The sequence below is a fragment of the Polyodon spathula genome, chromosome 15 (assembly GCF_017654505.1).
Source record: "Polyodon spathula isolate WHYD16114869_AA chromosome 15, ASM1765450v1, whole genome shotgun sequence".
Lineage (NCBI taxonomy): Eukaryota > Metazoa > Chordata > Actinopteri > Acipenseriformes > Polyodontidae > Polyodon > Polyodon spathula.
Window position 1 is genome coordinate 18,383,080 of NC_054548.1, and position 19,760 is coordinate 18,402,839.

At 37.7% G+C, this 19,760-nt stretch overlaps 1 protein-coding gene across 1 annotated transcript in view; it reads left to right on the plus strand.

Moving 5' to 3' along the window:
* Positions 1 to 19,760, plus strand: part of clybl (citrate lyase beta like) — a 62,318-nt gene that overhangs the window by 14,340 nt on the left and 28,218 nt on the right. The window contains exon 2 of the mRNA XM_041272528.1: positions 16,522 to 16,729. Coding sequence (XP_041128462.1) covers positions 16,522 to 16,729 — 208 coding nt within the window. The remainder of the gene's footprint in view (positions 1 to 16,521; positions 16,730 to 19,760) is intronic.

Genomic DNA, 19,760 nt, shown 5'->3' on the forward strand with positions numbered 1-19,760 from the left:
CCATGTAACTTTGAATCTTCTTATCACATTACAGTATGTACAGCTCAATTACCTTCTCTCAACTGCACATCATTGTACAAATTATACAAGCACAAAATAATCCTGAAATACAGCATTTAGAAAATCAACAAGCAGCAGCTTATTACAAAATATAATTTTGCTTTTATATATAAAAATATTATCTCTTTTATTACTGAAACATCTATAGTCCTTTTAATAATTTTTCTTGAAGAAGTACTGATATGGGCTTGAAATAGTAACCACAGGATAATAAGGGACACATTGTGTAAATATTCTACTGGGTAAAATAAAACAAAATAAAAAAATAAAATGTTTTTTTTTTTTTCCCCATAAATGGAGGCCTAAATCATTTCTACCTACTAGAAGCCAGACATACATATTAATGTTTCCATTAATCATAGGTTGGACCACCCTTAATATTTAATTACTGTGTGCACACATTTGCTTATGATAAAATGTACTGTATAACGATGACAGATAGGTTGTTTTATTGTTTTGCCCTTTCTCTGGCAGGTTCCATTTCCCATGTTCTGGAAGGGGGCAAGCCTTAATCAGTTTAGGAAAGGGAGCTAAATATATAACTTGCGGCTGATGATGTGTTGTTGGTACACCAGAAGCTGACAGCCTGACCCGCCTCAACACACACACACACACACACACACACACACACACATCAGTAACAGCCCTGGTCTCTGAAACTGGCTTTGGGTCTCTGCCTTTTTCTTCCTTCCTGTCCTTTACATCCTGCAGGAGGGGTTCCCCTTTGCTTTTCCTGACTGGAGGGGAGTGGAGGCTTCAGCCTGCCCCCTAGCAACTCTCTGACAGGTCTCTTGGGTCCCTTGTTCCCTTTATTCCCACACTTGTTAGCCAGATAAGCAGGCCTTGCCTGGCAACCCTGCATCAGTAATTTCCTACCCTGCTGCTGCTGCTGCTGTTGCTGCCGCCACAGGGCTGTTGAGGCCTTGGGATTGATGCTCCGTTATTTTTGTCCTGTTTTCCCCCTGCGTTTTTGCTTTATGCCTTCCTTCCTAAAGCTATCGTCAACATGGCGGTGGGGAGATGCATAAAAAAGGCAGTGCTTGTAAAAGGCCGGCACTATGTCAGTATTTGCCGTTGGTACTTTAGGTGTAGGACTCCTTGATCCACTTGTATTCAGGCTATAAACAAGGGCTTTAACTTGCCAGATAGCAACCTATAATGAGGGCTTTTGAAAGCTGAGGTTACGGAGGGGACAGAGTGTGGTTTTGTTTGTTTGTTTGTTTATTTTTTTGCTTCAGTTTCAAAGTGAAGGAAGACAGGGTTATACTTTGAACGACTTACATTCTTTCATGTGATTCTTTAACCCCTCCCTCACCCCCACCCTCTCACAGAAGCAAACATACCGGTTTTAATATCGATTTACAAAGATGCTGTGAAGCCGGTATTCTCCAGGTGATTCTGTTGAGAAATGCAGCCACCTGGTAATTTTAGTAAATTGATTAGCCAGAGGCTATAAAACAAACACGACTGGTTTATTTATTTATTTACTCGATTATTTACTTCGATTTTTAGTTAGTAAGGGAAGAGCTTTGATTTGTTTTAGGAATGTTAAGGAGCCACAGCCCTTTCCTAATTGATTAAAAAAAAAAAAAAAATTCTGAATAACTAATCCTAGCAGAGGAATGCAATTTTAGGAGATGTAGCGCTCTACTGCACTTATTAGTACCACCAATCATTTATTTTTGTACTTTGTCAGCAAACTCATAGTGTCCTTGTAAAACACTGTTAAAGTATGCTCTGGCTTTTACAAAGGCAAGTGATGTATTGAAAAGCCTTAAGCTAAGCCCCTATTAATATGATATATGTAACTTAGAGCTGGGTTATAAATTTGTCTGCCATTTCTGGAACCGGGTTGTAAATTCAGTACATATTGAAATAGTTACTAAGCATATTTGTCTAACATCAACATAATTGTAGCAGCAGTAGCACTAATAAAAATAATAATAATCAACTAGGACATTTATATTGCCACTTTCATGACTTTGTTTACCAAATCAAGCATTCTGAGCAATTATGAGTAAAGGGTCTGTTAAAGTCTCAACGTTGGCCCCAGTATTTTATTGACAAGGGTTTCCAAATGAGGAGCGTACAGATTGAAATATAAAGAGTGGAATGGAGATGGAGATCAGGACAGCATCCAAACACATGCTTGCACTGATACCATACCAGGTACATAGCAAAGATAGCTGGGGTCAGCGTCAGATTCAAATCACTTCAGATCAGCTGTGATGAAAGCCGAGTTCTGAACAGATTGTAACTCTAGAGACGATTGTCTTTAGAAGCCCCAGCAAACACTTCCATCAATCTTCTCTGAAATGTAATTTATTATTAATTTTCACAATAAACAGATTTAGGTTTGTAGATGTGACATTGCAGGGTTACACTCACCTCAACATGGAAGGCTAATGGTGCTTTAAATTGAAATGGTAGTACTTAGTAGTACTGTTGTTGTCATTGTTTTTCCTTCCATCGTTTTCTCCGGAGGTGGGCGGGAATAGTTCCTGTACTGTCAGTATCCACCAATGCCTGGGCAGGAGGAAGCACCCTGGAGTGTACGGACTAAACCTGCCTAAGCCAGTATTAAGGGATCTCATCTGTAAAGAGACCTCAGGGCACAGAGGACTGGCTAACTCTGAGACTCTAGCATTTATAGCATGATGCATACTGTCTTCCAGTTTGTCTCTTATTGTAATGTGCAGAATAAAAGGCCCTTGAGTGAAAGTGTGTTTTGGGATGGAGGTATAAAGGAAAGGCCATTCTTGACCATTTTAAAGAGGCCTTTTAAAAACATTTGTTTAAAATATTATACCACATTATATTAGAGTTGTTCATTTTGGCTGTAATTTGAACCTACACTGATTTAGATTCATCCTTTTTCATTGGGAGAGATGCACTAGAAAAGAGAGTTTAAAAGTTAATTAGCAGCTGTTCTAGCACAGGAAGAAGATGGGTCTCTTTATACTGACATGATGAAATATCAATCTCTTTTATGAAAAGCAGATTCATAAATGATAGGATTTCAAGCATTTTTATTTTTTTTTTAATTTTTTTTTTTTTATATATATATATTTTATTATGTGACGCTGTACTATATATTAGGGGGCTGTGTTCTGTGTTGGTCATGTGGGAGTATCTATCATCTTTAATGGGACATTTATCCTGTCAGTAATGAAAGCTAAGTACTGTTGTTTCCTTCATGGACTTCCAGGGTCAGGGAGCATTAAACGGCTTGTTTCTTCCTCAAGTTAAATTCGGCGTAAATGACAGGGCTCCTTCTTTGAGACCTGAAGCCCTTAATGTTAATAAATGTGACTAATTAAAGGCCGTTGTACTGATCTGTCCAAAGGGTAACGCTAGTTTCTCCATGCACCAATTAACCCATAGTAAAAATAGCTATGATTAAAATGAACAGAATCTATCCCTCCCTCGCTGTACTCCCGTTCCCTAAAGCCCATGTAACACTTGCTTAATTGGTTAGATGTTATTTTTAAGACATTACCCCTGCAATCTTGGCGGTTGCTGAATGAATGTTGGCCTTTTGACGCTTTCTATGTTTAACCCACTTTACTGTGGTGTTGCCAGTGCTACAGCATCTGAGTGGCTGCTGAACAGGAGTTCCTTGAACTACAGGGAAGCTGCTGTTTCCATACATGCTCCCCAAAAAGATGTACGTAAATAGGAGCTGTAAGAATACAGAGGCTAAACAATAAGGTTGTTATGAAACAACCAGTGTTTATAATGGTGATTTATTTTTTAAGTCATGAGTCAGGGACAGCTTTCAATTCTGGCCTTTTTGTTTTTTAATGCTCTGAAATGTAGTTTTTCATGGGGGCCTTGGAGCAGCTATTAGTACATCTGAAAACAAACCCAACTGCCCTACTGCCAGCTTCTTGTGAACTGTCTGTCATTCAGGGGTCCTTACAAAACCTGTATTAAGCACATATTGTACTGCACAAGGAATTAGGTTAGCGGTCAGATTCTGCGGTGAGGGAAAAAAAATGGCCCTGCCAGCTGCACAGCTTGCTTTGAACTGACGAATAGACGCCAGGAAAGCAGCCATTGGTGTGCAGAGAACAAGGCTATATAGCCTAAACCTTGTGGACAGTTTGGGAGTATATAGGTAGAGTAACAAGACTCGTCAAGGCAATAACTAAATATGAGGCTAAAAAAAATTGGGTGTCTGCCAGATCACGCTGGACACACTAGACTTTCCATACAACGTTGTTAAGTTATATAATCTAGTTACATTTAACTTTGAATTAGGGACGGACTCAATGCCAAACAGTTTTATCAGTCATCGTCCATACCAGAGGCCAGGCGGAGGGAACTGAAGCTCTGTCCTACGTTTTGGTTCGGCCATTAGTCCACAGTGAGTATGAAACTGTGCTTTCCATTGCATTAAGCCCTGGCCCCGCCTGGGATTTGAACTCTAGCCACTGATGAGGCAGATGGGTCACTTCCCATGGTGGTATGACATGTGCAGGCCTGAGCTTCAGAAAGGCCAGTCCTTCCAGGGAGAGTAGAGGGCTGGCAAGTTGATCCTCCCCGCATTAACAGACATGGGAAGAATAGGTTCTGTAAAGAAGTCAAACCACTGTTCTTTATTTTTAAACTATGACTAGAACAACAGGTTATTTCAGTTGTCTTTCTTGGTCACTTTAGGTGGTCCTGTAGTGGGGCAAATCATTTGAATATTTATTCATTACCTGGGGAGTTGATATACTGTACTGTGTAAATAGTTAATTGCTACTTTTATATATATATATATATATATAGAGAGAGAGAGAGAGAGAGTTTGGTTGCATATCCATGGAGAAACTATTGAGAACAGTGCAAGATTGTGGAGAACTCCCATTGTTATACATATGTCAGTACAAGCTAGGTACAACACTTATATTTCACGCTTAGTTTGCATTGCATCCATAATTGCAATCTACAGTTGTGTATAAAAGAGAAGCCTTGGGATTTAAGTGACATGCTATTGCTTCAATTAGAGTAAATGTCCAAAAGGGAATTGTGGTTTGAACTACCTGTAGTACTATGTGTCACCACTAGAGGACACACTCCACTAACCAGCAAAAAAAAAAAAAAAATCTGCTATGGAAAAAAGTATTACAAATATAAAAATAAGTTAACGACAGTTCAATCTACAGTATATCCACTGTTTCAATTGTATATTGTTTAGACAACTTCATCTGGTTGTTAGAACTTTAGACTGGGAGCCAGACAGTGGTTTGGTTTTTAATTTCTTTTGATTGTACATAAATCTTTTAGAATTTCTTGTGCTTCGGTACTACCAATCCGCCTTTTTTAAATATATATATATATATTTTTTTTTAATTTAACAGTTAAATTATCAAAGCCTAATGGACATTTTCTTTAAAAATAATTAAACCAGTGATGAAATTTCTAGAACCAGCTTTCCACTATGCACCCTAACCAGTAGAATCAGGACTTCTGTTGGCTAAAATCACAAAATCACAGTTCATTCATGATAAACCCGGTTGCGCTAACTGAAATAATTTACCTATACAGCAAAGCAAATTCTCTCAATGTGTTTGGCATAGGTTGAGACCTGCTCCCTTGCTTTGTTGACCATAGATGGTTTTCAACGGACTGCTGCCTGTGGTGCTGGGAGACTGTAAATTACTTGCTGTCAATACCGTGCAAAAATGGCAGGACCCACACACAGGGTAATATATACCTAATGCATACCTAAGAAGCTATAAGGAATGTCCTGTCACTCATGTAGTGCAAGGCTGTCCCTTTCCCTTTGGAGAGTCTCCTAGCTCAACTTAATTAAATCTCTGTGTCAAAATCTCCTGGAAGGGGTCAACAGTGGCTGACCTTTTATATGTCCCTCGAGCAGCAATTGTTGCATGTGAACGTTAGCACGTAGTAGGTGGGTAATACATTATAATCGGCCAGTACTGTCTGACATTATGGTAAGGTTTTAGTCTGTGGTTTTTTGTTTGTTCGTTAGGTTTTTTCTTTGATGTTTTGAAATCACTTGCTAACCCTTGTGTTGTGTTCGATTCCTTGTTTAGGAACAGATTGAACACAGCAAAATAGGTGCATTTTAACTGGGTTCCTCCTCACCCTCCAGAATTATAAAGATGACTCTGTATTTATCCAGGAAAGCTGTGTTAATAGATGTGTTGCTCGGCAAACACAACGATAGTGAATGTGTGAGTCAGATGTCTAGAGAACAACCAGCAAACAAACAATAAATAATCAAGATTATTTTTCTTCTAGGGTTATATCATTCTGCTTCAAAGAATCAGAGTTGATGTTTTTTATAGTCCAGTAAATTAATCATTTATAATACAATTGCTCTTTCACAGACGTGCTGGGTCTGGTGATTAATGGTGTTTATGATATTTTAGCTTTGAGTTCGATACAATTGTATAGCTCTTTGAAATTGGAGGGAGGTTTGTTACTGTTTTAGTTAGAACACACTGGTTTCACTGATTCACACTACTCTTGGAATACCTAGAGTTGCTTTAGGAAAGGTAATCCATGAATAAAGCTAATTTGACAATTTTAGGATATTAGGAATAATCATTAAATTCAGATTTGACTTTTCTTCCAGGTGAACTGGGGAATTATGTAATTATGTTGCTATTAAGACCCCGTTCACACTTGCGATTTGAGGTGGCTGAGGGGCGACTTTTCTTATATGTGAACGCTCCAAAAAAGAAAAGGCTGCCTACGGCCGGCCCAGATTTAGGCCGTTTTAATGTGACCCAGGGCCTGCAATCTGGGACCAGCGCTGGCCTTATATGAGTGCAAAGCAGATTTAGGGCCGGCTTTTCATATCGCGTGACCAATGTGGTTACGTAGCTCAGGAGACGCTTCCATACGTCCACATGCGCGAAAGGTAAATAGAAAGCTGCATGCTGTGCTGGGCAAAACGGCAGTGGATCAGTATTAAATGGTAATTATTTCCACGTCGTGCAACTTTATAAAAATATTACATTTAACAAAATCTAGCGGGTTAACGTTTACGTTGTTTCTGTACATAATATATGCGCTGCAGTGCATTTATAATTATGCTTAATTTGTCACAATTACATTTTCTTCCTGTTATTTAGTAACAAAATGATAAATATAAAAACTGCAGGATTGTGGATCTCAATAATGGTGCTGGTGACTTGGCATATTCAGTCACCATTGTTGATTTTGCACGCAACGATATACATGGCTACAGCAGTGTGCGTCTTTACATTAAATTACAGATCATTTCTTTTAGCTGCTTGCTTTCACACACACACATATAAAATACTATTCTCATCCACAAATACTAAGATTGTTAATGCACCATGTGAGGGTGAGACCCACACTGTAATATTTCAATGCCTGTTATTGTGATTATTGTTGTTAATATTATTCTGTTGGCACTAGAGCAGTGGTTTATTATGTAACGGGCATGTTGCTGAGCAAAGATGAGGTTGCAAATCTAAATATGGGATGTAAATGGGGTCTCGTATACTGTAGGGCTTTATCTCATTGAGCTGGTGCAAACACCATGATATCAGAACTTAGGGAATCATATCACCGTATAGTATGTTTCTCCCCATTTCTGAAATGCCCATATATTAAAAAACTATTGGTCAGATAAAAAAAACAAAACAAAAAAAAAAAAACAAGAGGAATTTTCTATCACTCTGCCAATCACACCACATTGCAAAACCCAGAGATCACTTTTTGAAAGTCTCTTATTTTAGCATAGAAGTGTAAATACAGCTGTGCGTATGTATTGGCCATCTGTCTCTCTGGCAGTGTTTAGTGTTGCAAATTGTTAGCCTAAATAATTGCAGTGTAAATGCAGTTTTGTTGGCCGAAATAATTGCAGTGTTAATGCAGTTTTGTTGCTCAGCAGTTGTTGTTGTTTTTGTTTTGTTTTTAATCTATAAAAGCTTCCCATGGAGAAGATATTTTCTTTGCAGTTTTATCCCTCTGTCATCTTGTTGTCTTGCTATGGGCAAGCAAATATGGTTTAATTAAGATTTTATAAATAATTAATACTAAGTGTCGTTAAACGCTTGACTCCATATCGTGAGCATGATGACAAGGAAGGCATTATCCGTGGTAAGAGCTGGGCACAGTCTTGTACTCTGTGATGTGCCTCATTAGCACTCAGCTAGTATTTGTTTTCAGTTGGTTAACCTAGCTTTAAACGCAGTAACTTCTGCATAGTCAGACAGAAGGGCTTTAGGAAAGTAAAGTAAGCTTGAAGTTTAGGCCGCCAAACGCGGCCATTCAGAGAATTGCTTTGACAAAATCACGAGAACGCAACACCTCTTTGGCTTGATTTAGAGCAGCGAAGATAATGAAGCCATTTAAGCCTCTTATTTGCTGTTTTACAACTTGTTTTATGAAGATGAATTGACAAGCAGCTCCCATAATAGTTCCTGTCAGTTTAGCGGACAGCATTACCAAGAGAAAAGGGCCAAAGAAATGCAGAGCACAGGAGACGGGGCAGATCCTTTATTTGAATTGCTTGTCTTTGATGACGTTCTAGCTGCAGGCTATCATTTTACATTTTATGTCAGCTACCTTTGTCAGTGAGTCATTATTGATGCTGAACTCCGTTTTAATTACCACTTCTCAGCTAATCAATTACAGCATTTATCCATTAATCAGGCATACTGGCAGGCTTAATAATAGCCCTTTCGTTTAATCTGAGCTGCTGGTGAGGTTTGAAACAAGTGTTGAACATTCAGCAGATTATTTGTGTTACAGTATTCTTCACTGTTGGTTTGTGCCTTGAGAGGGTAGTCAGTAATCTGCAAAAATCTGGACTGCAGACTTTCAGAAAGCGTTATGATCCAAACCTGTTAAATGTTGACAAACAAAAAATGCTCCTAGGAATATATATTTTTCAACACTTATGGAAAGAGCCTGATAAGTACACTTTTCAGCATTTTGAAGTCCCCATCTCCCAGTGGGTCTGTGCTGACTGAATTAAAATTCAGTTTTCCTTTGCAGTGGCATGAAATTACTTAATTTACAGTATTAGGAGTGATTTAAAATTAGGAGCACACACAGCTCCTGTACTTCATGAAATGCGTTTTCAGTAGAAGCAAAATATGAGAAATGGGGGGTGAGCTTTTAGTATAGTAATGCCAAGACAATTATTTCTGTTAAGTTATTCACAACAAACAAACATTTGAAGTGGTGTTAAAAGTCAATAAGTAAAGCAGAATATAATGGATGTTGATACATGTATCTGTAAATCAAGTATGGTATTGAAGACTGACACTGTATAATGAAAACTGTGACTATCTTAAACATAAAACCTGTAACAGAATCACAGGCAAGTGTTAGTGTTGGTTGGCTGAGAAACGGAGGCATTATAAATCTGCTGAACTAATCTGTGCTCGAGGTCCAGAACTTTGAAGCGCAACGGGGGTGGGGGTGGGTGGTGCACAGAGTCCAGTGCTCAGCTGAGGCAATTTTACCAGATTTCAGTGATCTGTTTACAACAGCAGAGCCGACAAGTAATTGTTTCTTGTCAGGTTTGGAGAAGAAGAGAGACACTTTTTCTGTAGATTTTTCAATTCTTCAGCATGTCACTTGGCTGTGTGTGCTATTGTCTGAGGCCCTTTTCTCTTTGCCTTTCTGCCGCAACGAGTTGAGTCATTCCCTCATGATCAGCACTTTTGTTGCCTTTGTTTTTTGCTGTACCTCAGAAGTCCATCTTTTCTTTTATCTCTTTCCCATTCATGCATAAGGGAACAGTTGTGCTCTGTTGTGGGGATGTTCCACTGGATTTCAAACAGTGGGGTTTCTTTTTATTCTCTTCAAAGTGGTACAATAGGCCTCGAAAGGCCTGAATGTCTGTTGCAGAATGCACACTCTTAATATGCCTGTTATTTTGTTTTCTTGGAGTCAATAAAAATGCGAAGTTAAAAGCTAACCCCCTGCCCTTCCCACACCCAACACTTGATTCACCTTTTTCAAGATGTTTTTGTCTTAAGAAAAAATAAAAGCAATAACAATCAGTTGTCCTGATCTTCTCTGAAATCTTCTCTAAACAGCAGCCCAGAAGTTTGATCTTCTGTAGAGCATCTGATACAGCAATTAAAATATCAGTTGTGTTGTGGTGCTTGTCAACAATACATTGCTAAGAACCTCCTGCATTAAAGAAGACTCTTTTTTTTTTTTTTTCAGCTTTACCCAAGATGTGTGTCTCAGATGATCTGCTTATGAGCAGAGTTTTTTTTTTCATAAAAATAGAAGGCTGGGTCTAAAAACCATTGAATCTGATTGGAAACCAAAGTGATACTATGTTATAGGCTGAAGGCATAAGGGCACAGTCAGTAACTGACTAGTTATTTTGTAAAATGTAAATGTGCTGCTAAAATGCATCGATGTAAAAAGAACGATAGTTTACAGGTAGATGTATCGGGGACTGACGAAAGCTAGTGTTGCTTTGAGCCCATTCTGTAGATCAAGCTGCAAAATCCTCACTAATGAGCTAGAGTGTAGGAAAGTGGAACAAGTAGTGCTTGTGTAGCTCTCAAGATGGGGGGGGGGGTCACTTGCCACTGGTTTATCCTGTTTAGGCAACTATTGGATCAGCCAGTCAAGCCTTGTGTTGAGCAAAAGCAGTTTGATTAGTTCCCTCACCCCTCCTTTGTATGCTGGATAATTTCAGTAAATTTTTGGGTCCAGGCTTGAGTCTTCAGACCCAGGGCTTATAAGGAACTGGTACTTCATGCTGAGAATTAGCTTTCATTGGGATTGTTTTTCTCTCTTTGTTTAGCCGGGGGAGTACCAAACAAAGTGAATTATTGAGGACTTTTGACGGCTGCTTTAATGTTTAAGGATTTCTTGATTTCCTGCTTTACTTATTTATTTGATGTGCTTTATGTTTGTGTTGTTACACTTATTGTTTGTGTGTGTGTGTTTTTTTTCAATTGGTAGACTGTTGCTCTGGTAAAGTAAGAGAAACTACAGACATGTTAACATTACCAGAGGGATCACTTTTTTTAAAATCATATACAACCACAGTTTCATCTAAACACCAGGCGCATTTGGAAAAGTGAGAGAAGTAAAAAAAAAATTGAAAAAAATATTTCAGATCATTAATGGTCCTTTTTATTAGGTTTTATTTGGCTTTGTGGTTCATCTCTGAACTTTATACTAGATTAAAACTAGATATTGTTTGCCCCATGACATTATAATGCCAATAACTGGAAGAATGGTCAAGAACTGCAAACACTGCATTCAGTCACGACAGACAGGACTGTCTCTGAAAGGGTGTCGGAAACAAAGGAGGTAAAGATCATTTTTTAGTCTTTTCCAACTGGGACCACTAAATATACAGCCTTAGCATAATTTGAAACAGTTGCATCGAACTGCGTAAGATATGAGCAATGTTTCTGTTAAATCCAGTAAAAATGTGATTGTTTTACAGCAGTTAGTAATGTATATATGCTGCCTATATTATTATCCCCCATTGTGCAGGAGTACTGTATAAATGTTATGTGCTAGGTGATTGTTAAACTATAAAAACATAATTGGTTCATGGCAGGAAAATCTTTAACAGATGGTCAGTCGTTTTGTGGCTTTGAGGTACTCAATGTAATAATTCTACATATCTGAAATATTACCATAGTTGGCAAGAAATGTACATTTCGAGCAGCGTCTTCCATTCAATTCAGAGGGTGTGGCAGAGTGGGCTGTAGATCTGAGCTAGAACTTTCCTGTGATACTGTACAGTAATAATAATAATAATAATAATAATAATAATAATAATAATAATAATAATAATAATAATAAAAAATAATATTTAATCTTAACTTTTGTTTTCCACCAGTGATCCAAGATGCTGCATACTTTTAAATGAGTCCATTGACATTGTATTATGTTGCTAGAACAAAAAAAAAACAAAAAAAAAACAATAAACTAGTCAGCTGCTGATTTAAAAACTCCCATGATGACAATTTGACTTTCCAGCAATTTGTTGTGGCAGAAAATGAAAACCCTTCCCTGACATGTACAATGCTGTGGTGTGCATGTCCTGGGGTGTGCCTGCCTCTGGGGGCACCAGCTTTGAAAACATCCTCTTTTAGTCCCCTCACCCCTTTTTCCACAAAGGCTTAATTTGGCAACTCCGGGAACTCCGACTTAAACCGTTGATATATATATATATATTATATATATATATATATATATATATATATATATATATATATATATAGAATATAATATAATTTATTTTTTTTTTTTGTTTTTAAACGGGATGCATTTTATCAGCATCTGATAAATTATACGAATCCATGCTCAGAATTCAGTTGCGTCATTGGAGAAGTTTCTACATGCAGACTGATACAAGGGAATGCTTTAGAGCTATACAATAGAAAAGCTGCTGCATGTCTTTTTAAACACTTTGGCTGCTACTCTGGCTTGTTTGCAATGAGACATGACCTTATTTTTTCCCATTGTGTGCAGACAGTACAGTATCCTGTGTTACGATGTTTAGGCCTAGAAAGGGTTTTCTTTATCTCCCTGTATAAATACCTTATTGTGGGCTGCACAGGTACCCACTAAGACCCCGTTCACACTACTCAGGGCTGCTTAGCTCTGCAACAATGTTCACATTTGCGGTTTAAGGCTCCTTTGCGCATTCACACGTGACTGAAAAACAGGCATAAAATGTAGGGTTTTTTTTTTCTTTTTTATTTTTTAATGCAACGACAGCCTGCACTCCGAGCTACAAATCAAGTAATCCTTGAATTGTAGCTGATGTTTCTTATTAATATTTTTTTCAATACAGACCAGTAGTAGCAATTTTATCATATATATATATATATATATATATATATATATATATATATATATATATATATATATATATATATATATATATATATATATATATATATATATATATATATAAAAAAATAATATATTATTGAATATTTTGACTTAATATAATGGTGTGTAACAGGGTGACGGTCCGAGCTTACCCTAACCCACAGTCAGATTATTCTCTCAAGAACACTGAGGTATTTAGAATGTGGGAAACAGCAACTTGCTATTGTTCAGAGGTTTAAATATTTATTTTCGTAATGGAAACTTCACTCAGATTCCAAATGACTAACAGGCTGTACATACAAGGACTGACATTCACAAGATGCTCACAACTGACCACCTAACACTACTTCCCCTCCTAAGAAACGACACAGCATTAAATAATAATTAATTAATTATTCATTAATCAGTTACACCTGGAATCATTTTATACAAAAATAAACTATTTAACATTCATTGCATTTACAAGTCAGATAATTTACGTTAAACATGTTTCTTCTCAGTTATACGTATTCTATTCAAGTTACAAGATTACCAGTGCCATTAATCAATAAAACAAACAACCTTTTTTATACTTCAAATATTACAAATAGTTCCCTGTTATAAAAAAAAAAAAAAAAAAAAAAAAAAAAAAAAAATATTGTTCAACTCAGAGTGTCTTTGTTATCCGGATGGCTATTGTAAAATGGAGTTGCAGCATTCTCCAGCCAGATTGTCGTGACACGCTGGCGTTTGCTGTTTACATTTCCTTTCATTCAATTTATGTTTAGCGCTTCCCATGTGTTCTAGAATCGTCTGTCTATAAATGTAATCTAGTGTAATCTATAAATGGAATCTACAGCTTTGCTGCATGAAGTGCAAAGCAGCACATTACCATCGGCATGAAATTTGTCCTTGCCAAAGTCGTTGATCTGATCTTTAGGTCTGTATTATTGTTTTCGGCATCTTTGAACAGCTCTGGATACTGACTGAAGTCAACACCGGACTTGAATACCGGAAGCAGTTTTATTAGACGGGTATGTTTACATAAATTTCAAGCAAAGTTGCCTTTGCTAACGTTTATATATGGTACTTGTATTGATTTGGTTATTATCAAACAAACAAAAAAAAAGCCTTGCATTTGTTTTTGTCCCTCCTCCAAAAAGAGAAGATCTGTGTTTGTCCTGCGTTATCATACATAATCAAATTGATAATGTGACACGAGAAGGCGGCCCCCTCGGTCTGCTTTGCGTTCCATAATATATGTAAAGGTCCTGGGCCTCATCAGAATGGTGGCCTAAATCTAGTGGCTGTGGGCTGCCTTTTTTTGTGGGCTGGCCATGGGCCACCTTAAATCGCAAGTGTGAATGAAGTCTTAAGTAAAATCTATCAGAAATCTGCAGACTGTAAAACCTTGAAAGGGCTGAATTGAGTGTGTGTCAGGCACATTTAAGAACTGGGAGCACCGCCTTTTGTGTTATAGGATCTTGTTGCCTTCAAATGCAACTGTGGGAGGCAAACCATCCCTTAGTGTCCGATAGCTACCAGGCTGTTGGGTTCTAAACCCCCTCTGTGTTACCCTGTTTCATTCAGTGAAAAGAACTACAATACCCATGTTGATATGATAAACCATTTATATATATATATATATATATATATCTTTAATTGCTATCTTCTGCTCATCCACTTGCTATGAATTACTTTGTAAACCCTCCTCTTACATCATGCTTGTTTGCCTTTCAAGTGGCTACTTAAAATGTCTTTTTAACATTCACTCTGCAGCAGCTTTCATTGAATGTTGAATCTGTTTTTGCGAGCCTTATTTTTCATTAGTTTTGCTGTTTTGCTTTTTTTTTTGTTTGTTTGTTTGTTTGTTTCCCCATCAATGTGGGTGCTGTAGGTTTTTGTCCCTCAAGTGGCTGCAAATTCCTCCTCCTTTTTCTGTTTCACAATCTACACCAAAGTTTTTGCATATTCCTCCCCCTTCCCCTTGTGAGATATTGTTACTGACCAAATTTAAACACTATAGCATTTAGAATCCCCCCCTTGGACCTGCAAAGTGCCCTAAGCAATAACTACATGAATTGCTATTAATTACACAATGTAGGTGCATCGTCTTAGTTCAGATTTTGCTTGATTGATATTGGAAGGCAATTGTAAGCGTGGGTGACAGGATTAAGTGCCTACTGTAGTGACTGTAGCTTCTTGTGAGAACAAAGGCAGGAAGTAGAATACTTTACCCCCTCTAGTAGTGAGCAGTTTTTTTCTTTCGCAGCTCACAGCATACATAAATACAATCAACAAACATTATCCCTTAAAGTTAAATTGAAATGCACATGCAGGCGAGAACTGTTCTTGACTCTAATTAGACATATATGGTCTCAGCTATTTTGGCCATTCATTAGCGCTAATTGTTTGAGAGCCCGGCCTACAGAACAAATAATTAAAATGTGAGTACCATAACTGCGATTTATTAACATGTGTGATAAAATGCATGCTTGGCAGCTGTACCAATAAAAGTCTTTGGAAGACTGCTTTCATTAGGCAAATGCTTAGTGTGAACAAGAGTTTTTGGCTCTGTTGTGAGCTGTTTGTACAAGCTTGGCTGATGTTTACAGCAAACAGCTTCCATTGTCCCGTGTTAATTAGTGGAAAGTATTGTGCAGATTTGTTGTGTTGCTCAAACTTTTGTTTTGTGAATTCTTTTTTTTCTTCCCCCCTTCCTTTCTCATACTTGTGTCTACCTCTTAATAGATTTATTCAGCTGGGGGCGCTAAGCCTTTCAAAATTGGGATGAGTAGTGAACAATTGTTTCTGATCTGTCCGTGATAAACCATTGCAGAGTGCTGGTCAACACTGCACAACTAGCTGAATGAGAAGCTGAAAGGAAAACAGGCTGTGGGAGTCAGAGTTGTGTGGGAGCTTCTGTCATTGCTGTTGCAAAGTTTGTTTTAGTACTTGTCAGTGTTTTGTAATGCATCGTGTTTGAATGATTTCAAAGCAGGCTTCCTGCAATAGATTTTACTTGACATGTGTGCCTGTGCTGTATATGTGTGGGTGTGTGTGCTTTAGAAATATCGAGTTTGTTAAATGAATAGTGTAAATACCTTTTTTTAATGTAAAAATGTGTGAATACATTTAAATATACTTTAGCTTAAGAAGAGTACCTACACATGTAAGAACGTGTGAAGTACCAGCACTGTTTCTCATAAAACCATTGTTCAACTTTAAAGTTACAAGTATTAGACGTTTGTCCATATTTACTTTAAAAGACAACACAAATGAACTGTAAACACATGCAATGTGGATCTTTCCTTTGTGAATTCAAATCAGCTGTTTGCTTTCAAGTCATGCTTAATCTGCATGAGAAGTGATGTAGATTTGCTAAAACTTCTGTAAACTTTGCACTCCTATGACACAAAGCAGAACAAATGTGGGTTTTATTAGTTTCAATAAAATGGAAATGTTTTTCAACAGCATTTGGAAAACAGGAAATTGCTTATAATCCCAAATTTCCAGCATACATTCCTTGTTAGGTTATTATCTCTTTAACCAGGCAGAAAATGTCACGAGTAAAGCAAACACAATAACATTTTTTTAATTATTTGCAATATGGGTATTTTTATACAGAGCTTGTGTTTATTCTTGTTGTTCCAGAGGCTGTGTTTCATGGTCAGTGTGGGTCCACAGACAGGAGCTGGATGGCCAGCACCGTTTCCAGCATACTTTTCCCTCCAACTACATCCCAAGGCGGGCCGTCCTGTACGTTCCTGGAAATGATGAAAGAAAACTGCGCAAGCTGGCCTCTTTAAACGTGGACTGCGCGGTGCTCGACTGTGAAGACGGTGTGGCGCTGAGCAAAAAGGTAGCACCTGCTGTTGGTTGGTACATTGTGTAGTTTGTTCACCAGGAAGTAGGGTAGGCCGAGACATCTTTCACCTATGTTTGCCAGAACATTCCTTTGGCTAATGGGCTACGCACATTTCAATATTCTCTTATCCAACCCAGCAGACCGTGCATCCAAATCCTGAGATTGCATCAGAATGAATGTACTTGGTAGTATGTGGCTTAATGTGTTCAGCTGTGCAGAATGCATATCATATTTAATAAATCTTTGGACAAAGGGGTGCTGCATTAACAATTAGTCTAATTTCCTTCAGAAACAGCAGAAAAATGACCTTATTTTTCATTTATCCCCCGAATCGAGACCATTTACAGTACAGCTGCGAAAGGTCAGGATAATTTAAAATAATTTTTTACTTGCTTTCTATTTATTACAATGAAGGGCCTGTGCTTCTATATTCCGCTAACTCCATACTTGCTACTCATTTCTACTTAAGCCGCATTGGCTCAGATTATTTATTTTTTTTGACACCGTCTTAATGCTATTTAGAAGAAATAATTGAAACAGCTGAATAAAAAATCCTTCGTCAGTCAATTGACAGACTGGGTTCTGCCTGTAAAGGATTAGCTTGCTGAAGAATATTAACCAAAGTGGATCTGAGAAAAGGGAAAAAAGGTATTAGGATAAGGCTTTATTCACTCAATAGGCAAAGTAACCATTCTCTGCCAGTTATGTCATTGTTGTAAACACAATAAACATGAAACAGATATAAATGGATTTATTTTGCTATTCCTTAGAAGTTGCACTATTTGCACATTAAAAAAACAAACAAAAAAAAAAAACAGTAGTAATAATATTCACTTAAATAAGGATGCAAATATTATGGCAAATTCAGTCAGTTTTAAAACTTTAACTAACCTACCAGGAAATATCAAGCTAGCCTAAATGCAGTTCAGTTCCCTTGCTTTTCATGTTTTGTTTATTATTGGCTGCAAAATAACGTTCACATATTGTAATGCAGTTTTTATGGCAATGTAATGTAATTGTCTAAGGGGAACTTCAGAATACAGTTGCTTTAAAATAAATAAATAAATTCACAATGACACAAAATCAGAAACACTAATTTTTAAATCGGTCACATTTTATTAAAAGGGTAGGCTATGTTGCTGCTATGTGTGAAGGTTGACGTTATTGAAATGCTATTGTATTTGAATAACATTAAATAAACAAACCAACGACAGAACCTTTCTTCTGCTTGGACAATGAAAGGCCGAGTCAGCTGCTGTCGCTGCTCCTTCCCTGAATCGCTTCATGTCACAGCACTGCCTCACCCTGTGGATTGATGAGTCTGAAGATGCATTGGAGAAGGCCAGTGGCATTCTTAAAAACAAAACACGAATGTCAGTCATTCTGCTGTTTGGAGGCAGGTATCATATTTAAAAGCCAGAAAAGAATGATGTGACCACATGTGTGAGTGCTGTTAAACTGCTTACCGAAGCTCTAGGCCATGGTGGCGTGACAAGTCAAACAGAATGCCAGTAATACAGAGAGAATGTATTTTCTTAAATTTATTTTTAAATGTGATAAAATAAAGCCTATCACACACCAACAAGAGTTAGCTAAAGCCCAGTTCTAATCTCTTTTCCTTTTTTTTATTTTTGAACAATGTGCCCTATGGTCTCCTACTTAGTTGTCACATTCCTCCTTGAAGCTTTGCTTTTTCTATCTGTCTCATCCTTTCCAGTAGAAGAATAGATGCTGGACTAATCCCTGGAAGTTTGGAACTAATGAACTAACTGCTGAGCTGCCGCCACGGAGCTTGGTCCCAAACTATACTGTACTTCACACTCGATTTATTCTCCAGATGGCAAGACTGCGCAGTCCTGCCGCGAGGGACCACCTCTTCCACTGGAGTGTGAACGTGGACGGATGTTGTTTTCTTTGCCGGTTTTGATAATTTAGAGCTAGGAACTTGCGAGGGCGATTAGTTATTAGCTTTACTGGATGCCAATTGTAGGGACTGCACACAAATCTTTTTTTTTTTCTTTTTTCCCCTCATCTTTTTTTGGCCTTTTAATTTCGCTGTCTGTACGCCTCTGTGATGGGTGATTTAGCCTTGCTTCTGTGTCATCAGCGCGCCTCTCTCCTCCAGGTGGTAGTAGTGGTTGATAGCTGAAATCATAATGTGTCTTTGCTTTCGTGTCGGCTCACAGCTGTACGTGTATGGGAACACAATAACAAGTTTATTAGCAACTGGGCTTGCAGTGCACCTTGATGGCTTCAGAAATTGAATCCCCCACCCCCAACACCCGAGGCAGCACAAGCCTGGTGATTTGTTTCAAAGAGATGTACTGCACTACTCTTTTTGAAGAGTGATGCAGTGCAAATAAATTCTGGTGTTGGCTTTGACACAGGTCAGAGGATACTCTCCTCGAGTTGTCTTTATATGTACTCCATGATATTTATGGAATCCACTGTGCAATAATTATACAGTATACCTTGCGTTTTAGGAAATTTATTTCTCACTGTACAATAAGGAGGTTATGACCAGACAACACTGTGAATAATGTATGTATGTATTTATTTTAAACATATCCTGTATTCATTTAAAAACCCACACCTAATTAATCATTGTAATCAATATCCAAATTATTTTCATTTAACGTATTCTAGACAGAAAACTCAAAATAAGCTGCAATCTATGTCAGAGATGACAAAACATAATGTAACATTTCCGGATGGACTGCTTGGGAGAGACTATACAATGCCCTATTTGCTGGTATCCTAGGAACTCAATAATAATCCTTTTTGGAGGAGTAAGGAAACAAAGTGTTGTGCTTTTTGAGCTTCTGCAATACAGTATCTTTGTTTTCATGTATGTCCTGGTGGTGGCAGCAGATATATGCAACATGAGGATAAAATAAATAAATAAAATAAACCCTCAAAGTGATCCCACTGAATAAACACAGGGAAAACTCTTCACAAAACCATTTGTCTGCATTTGTAAATAGGGGAACAAATCCACTAGATATTTCTGTTAATACATTCATGG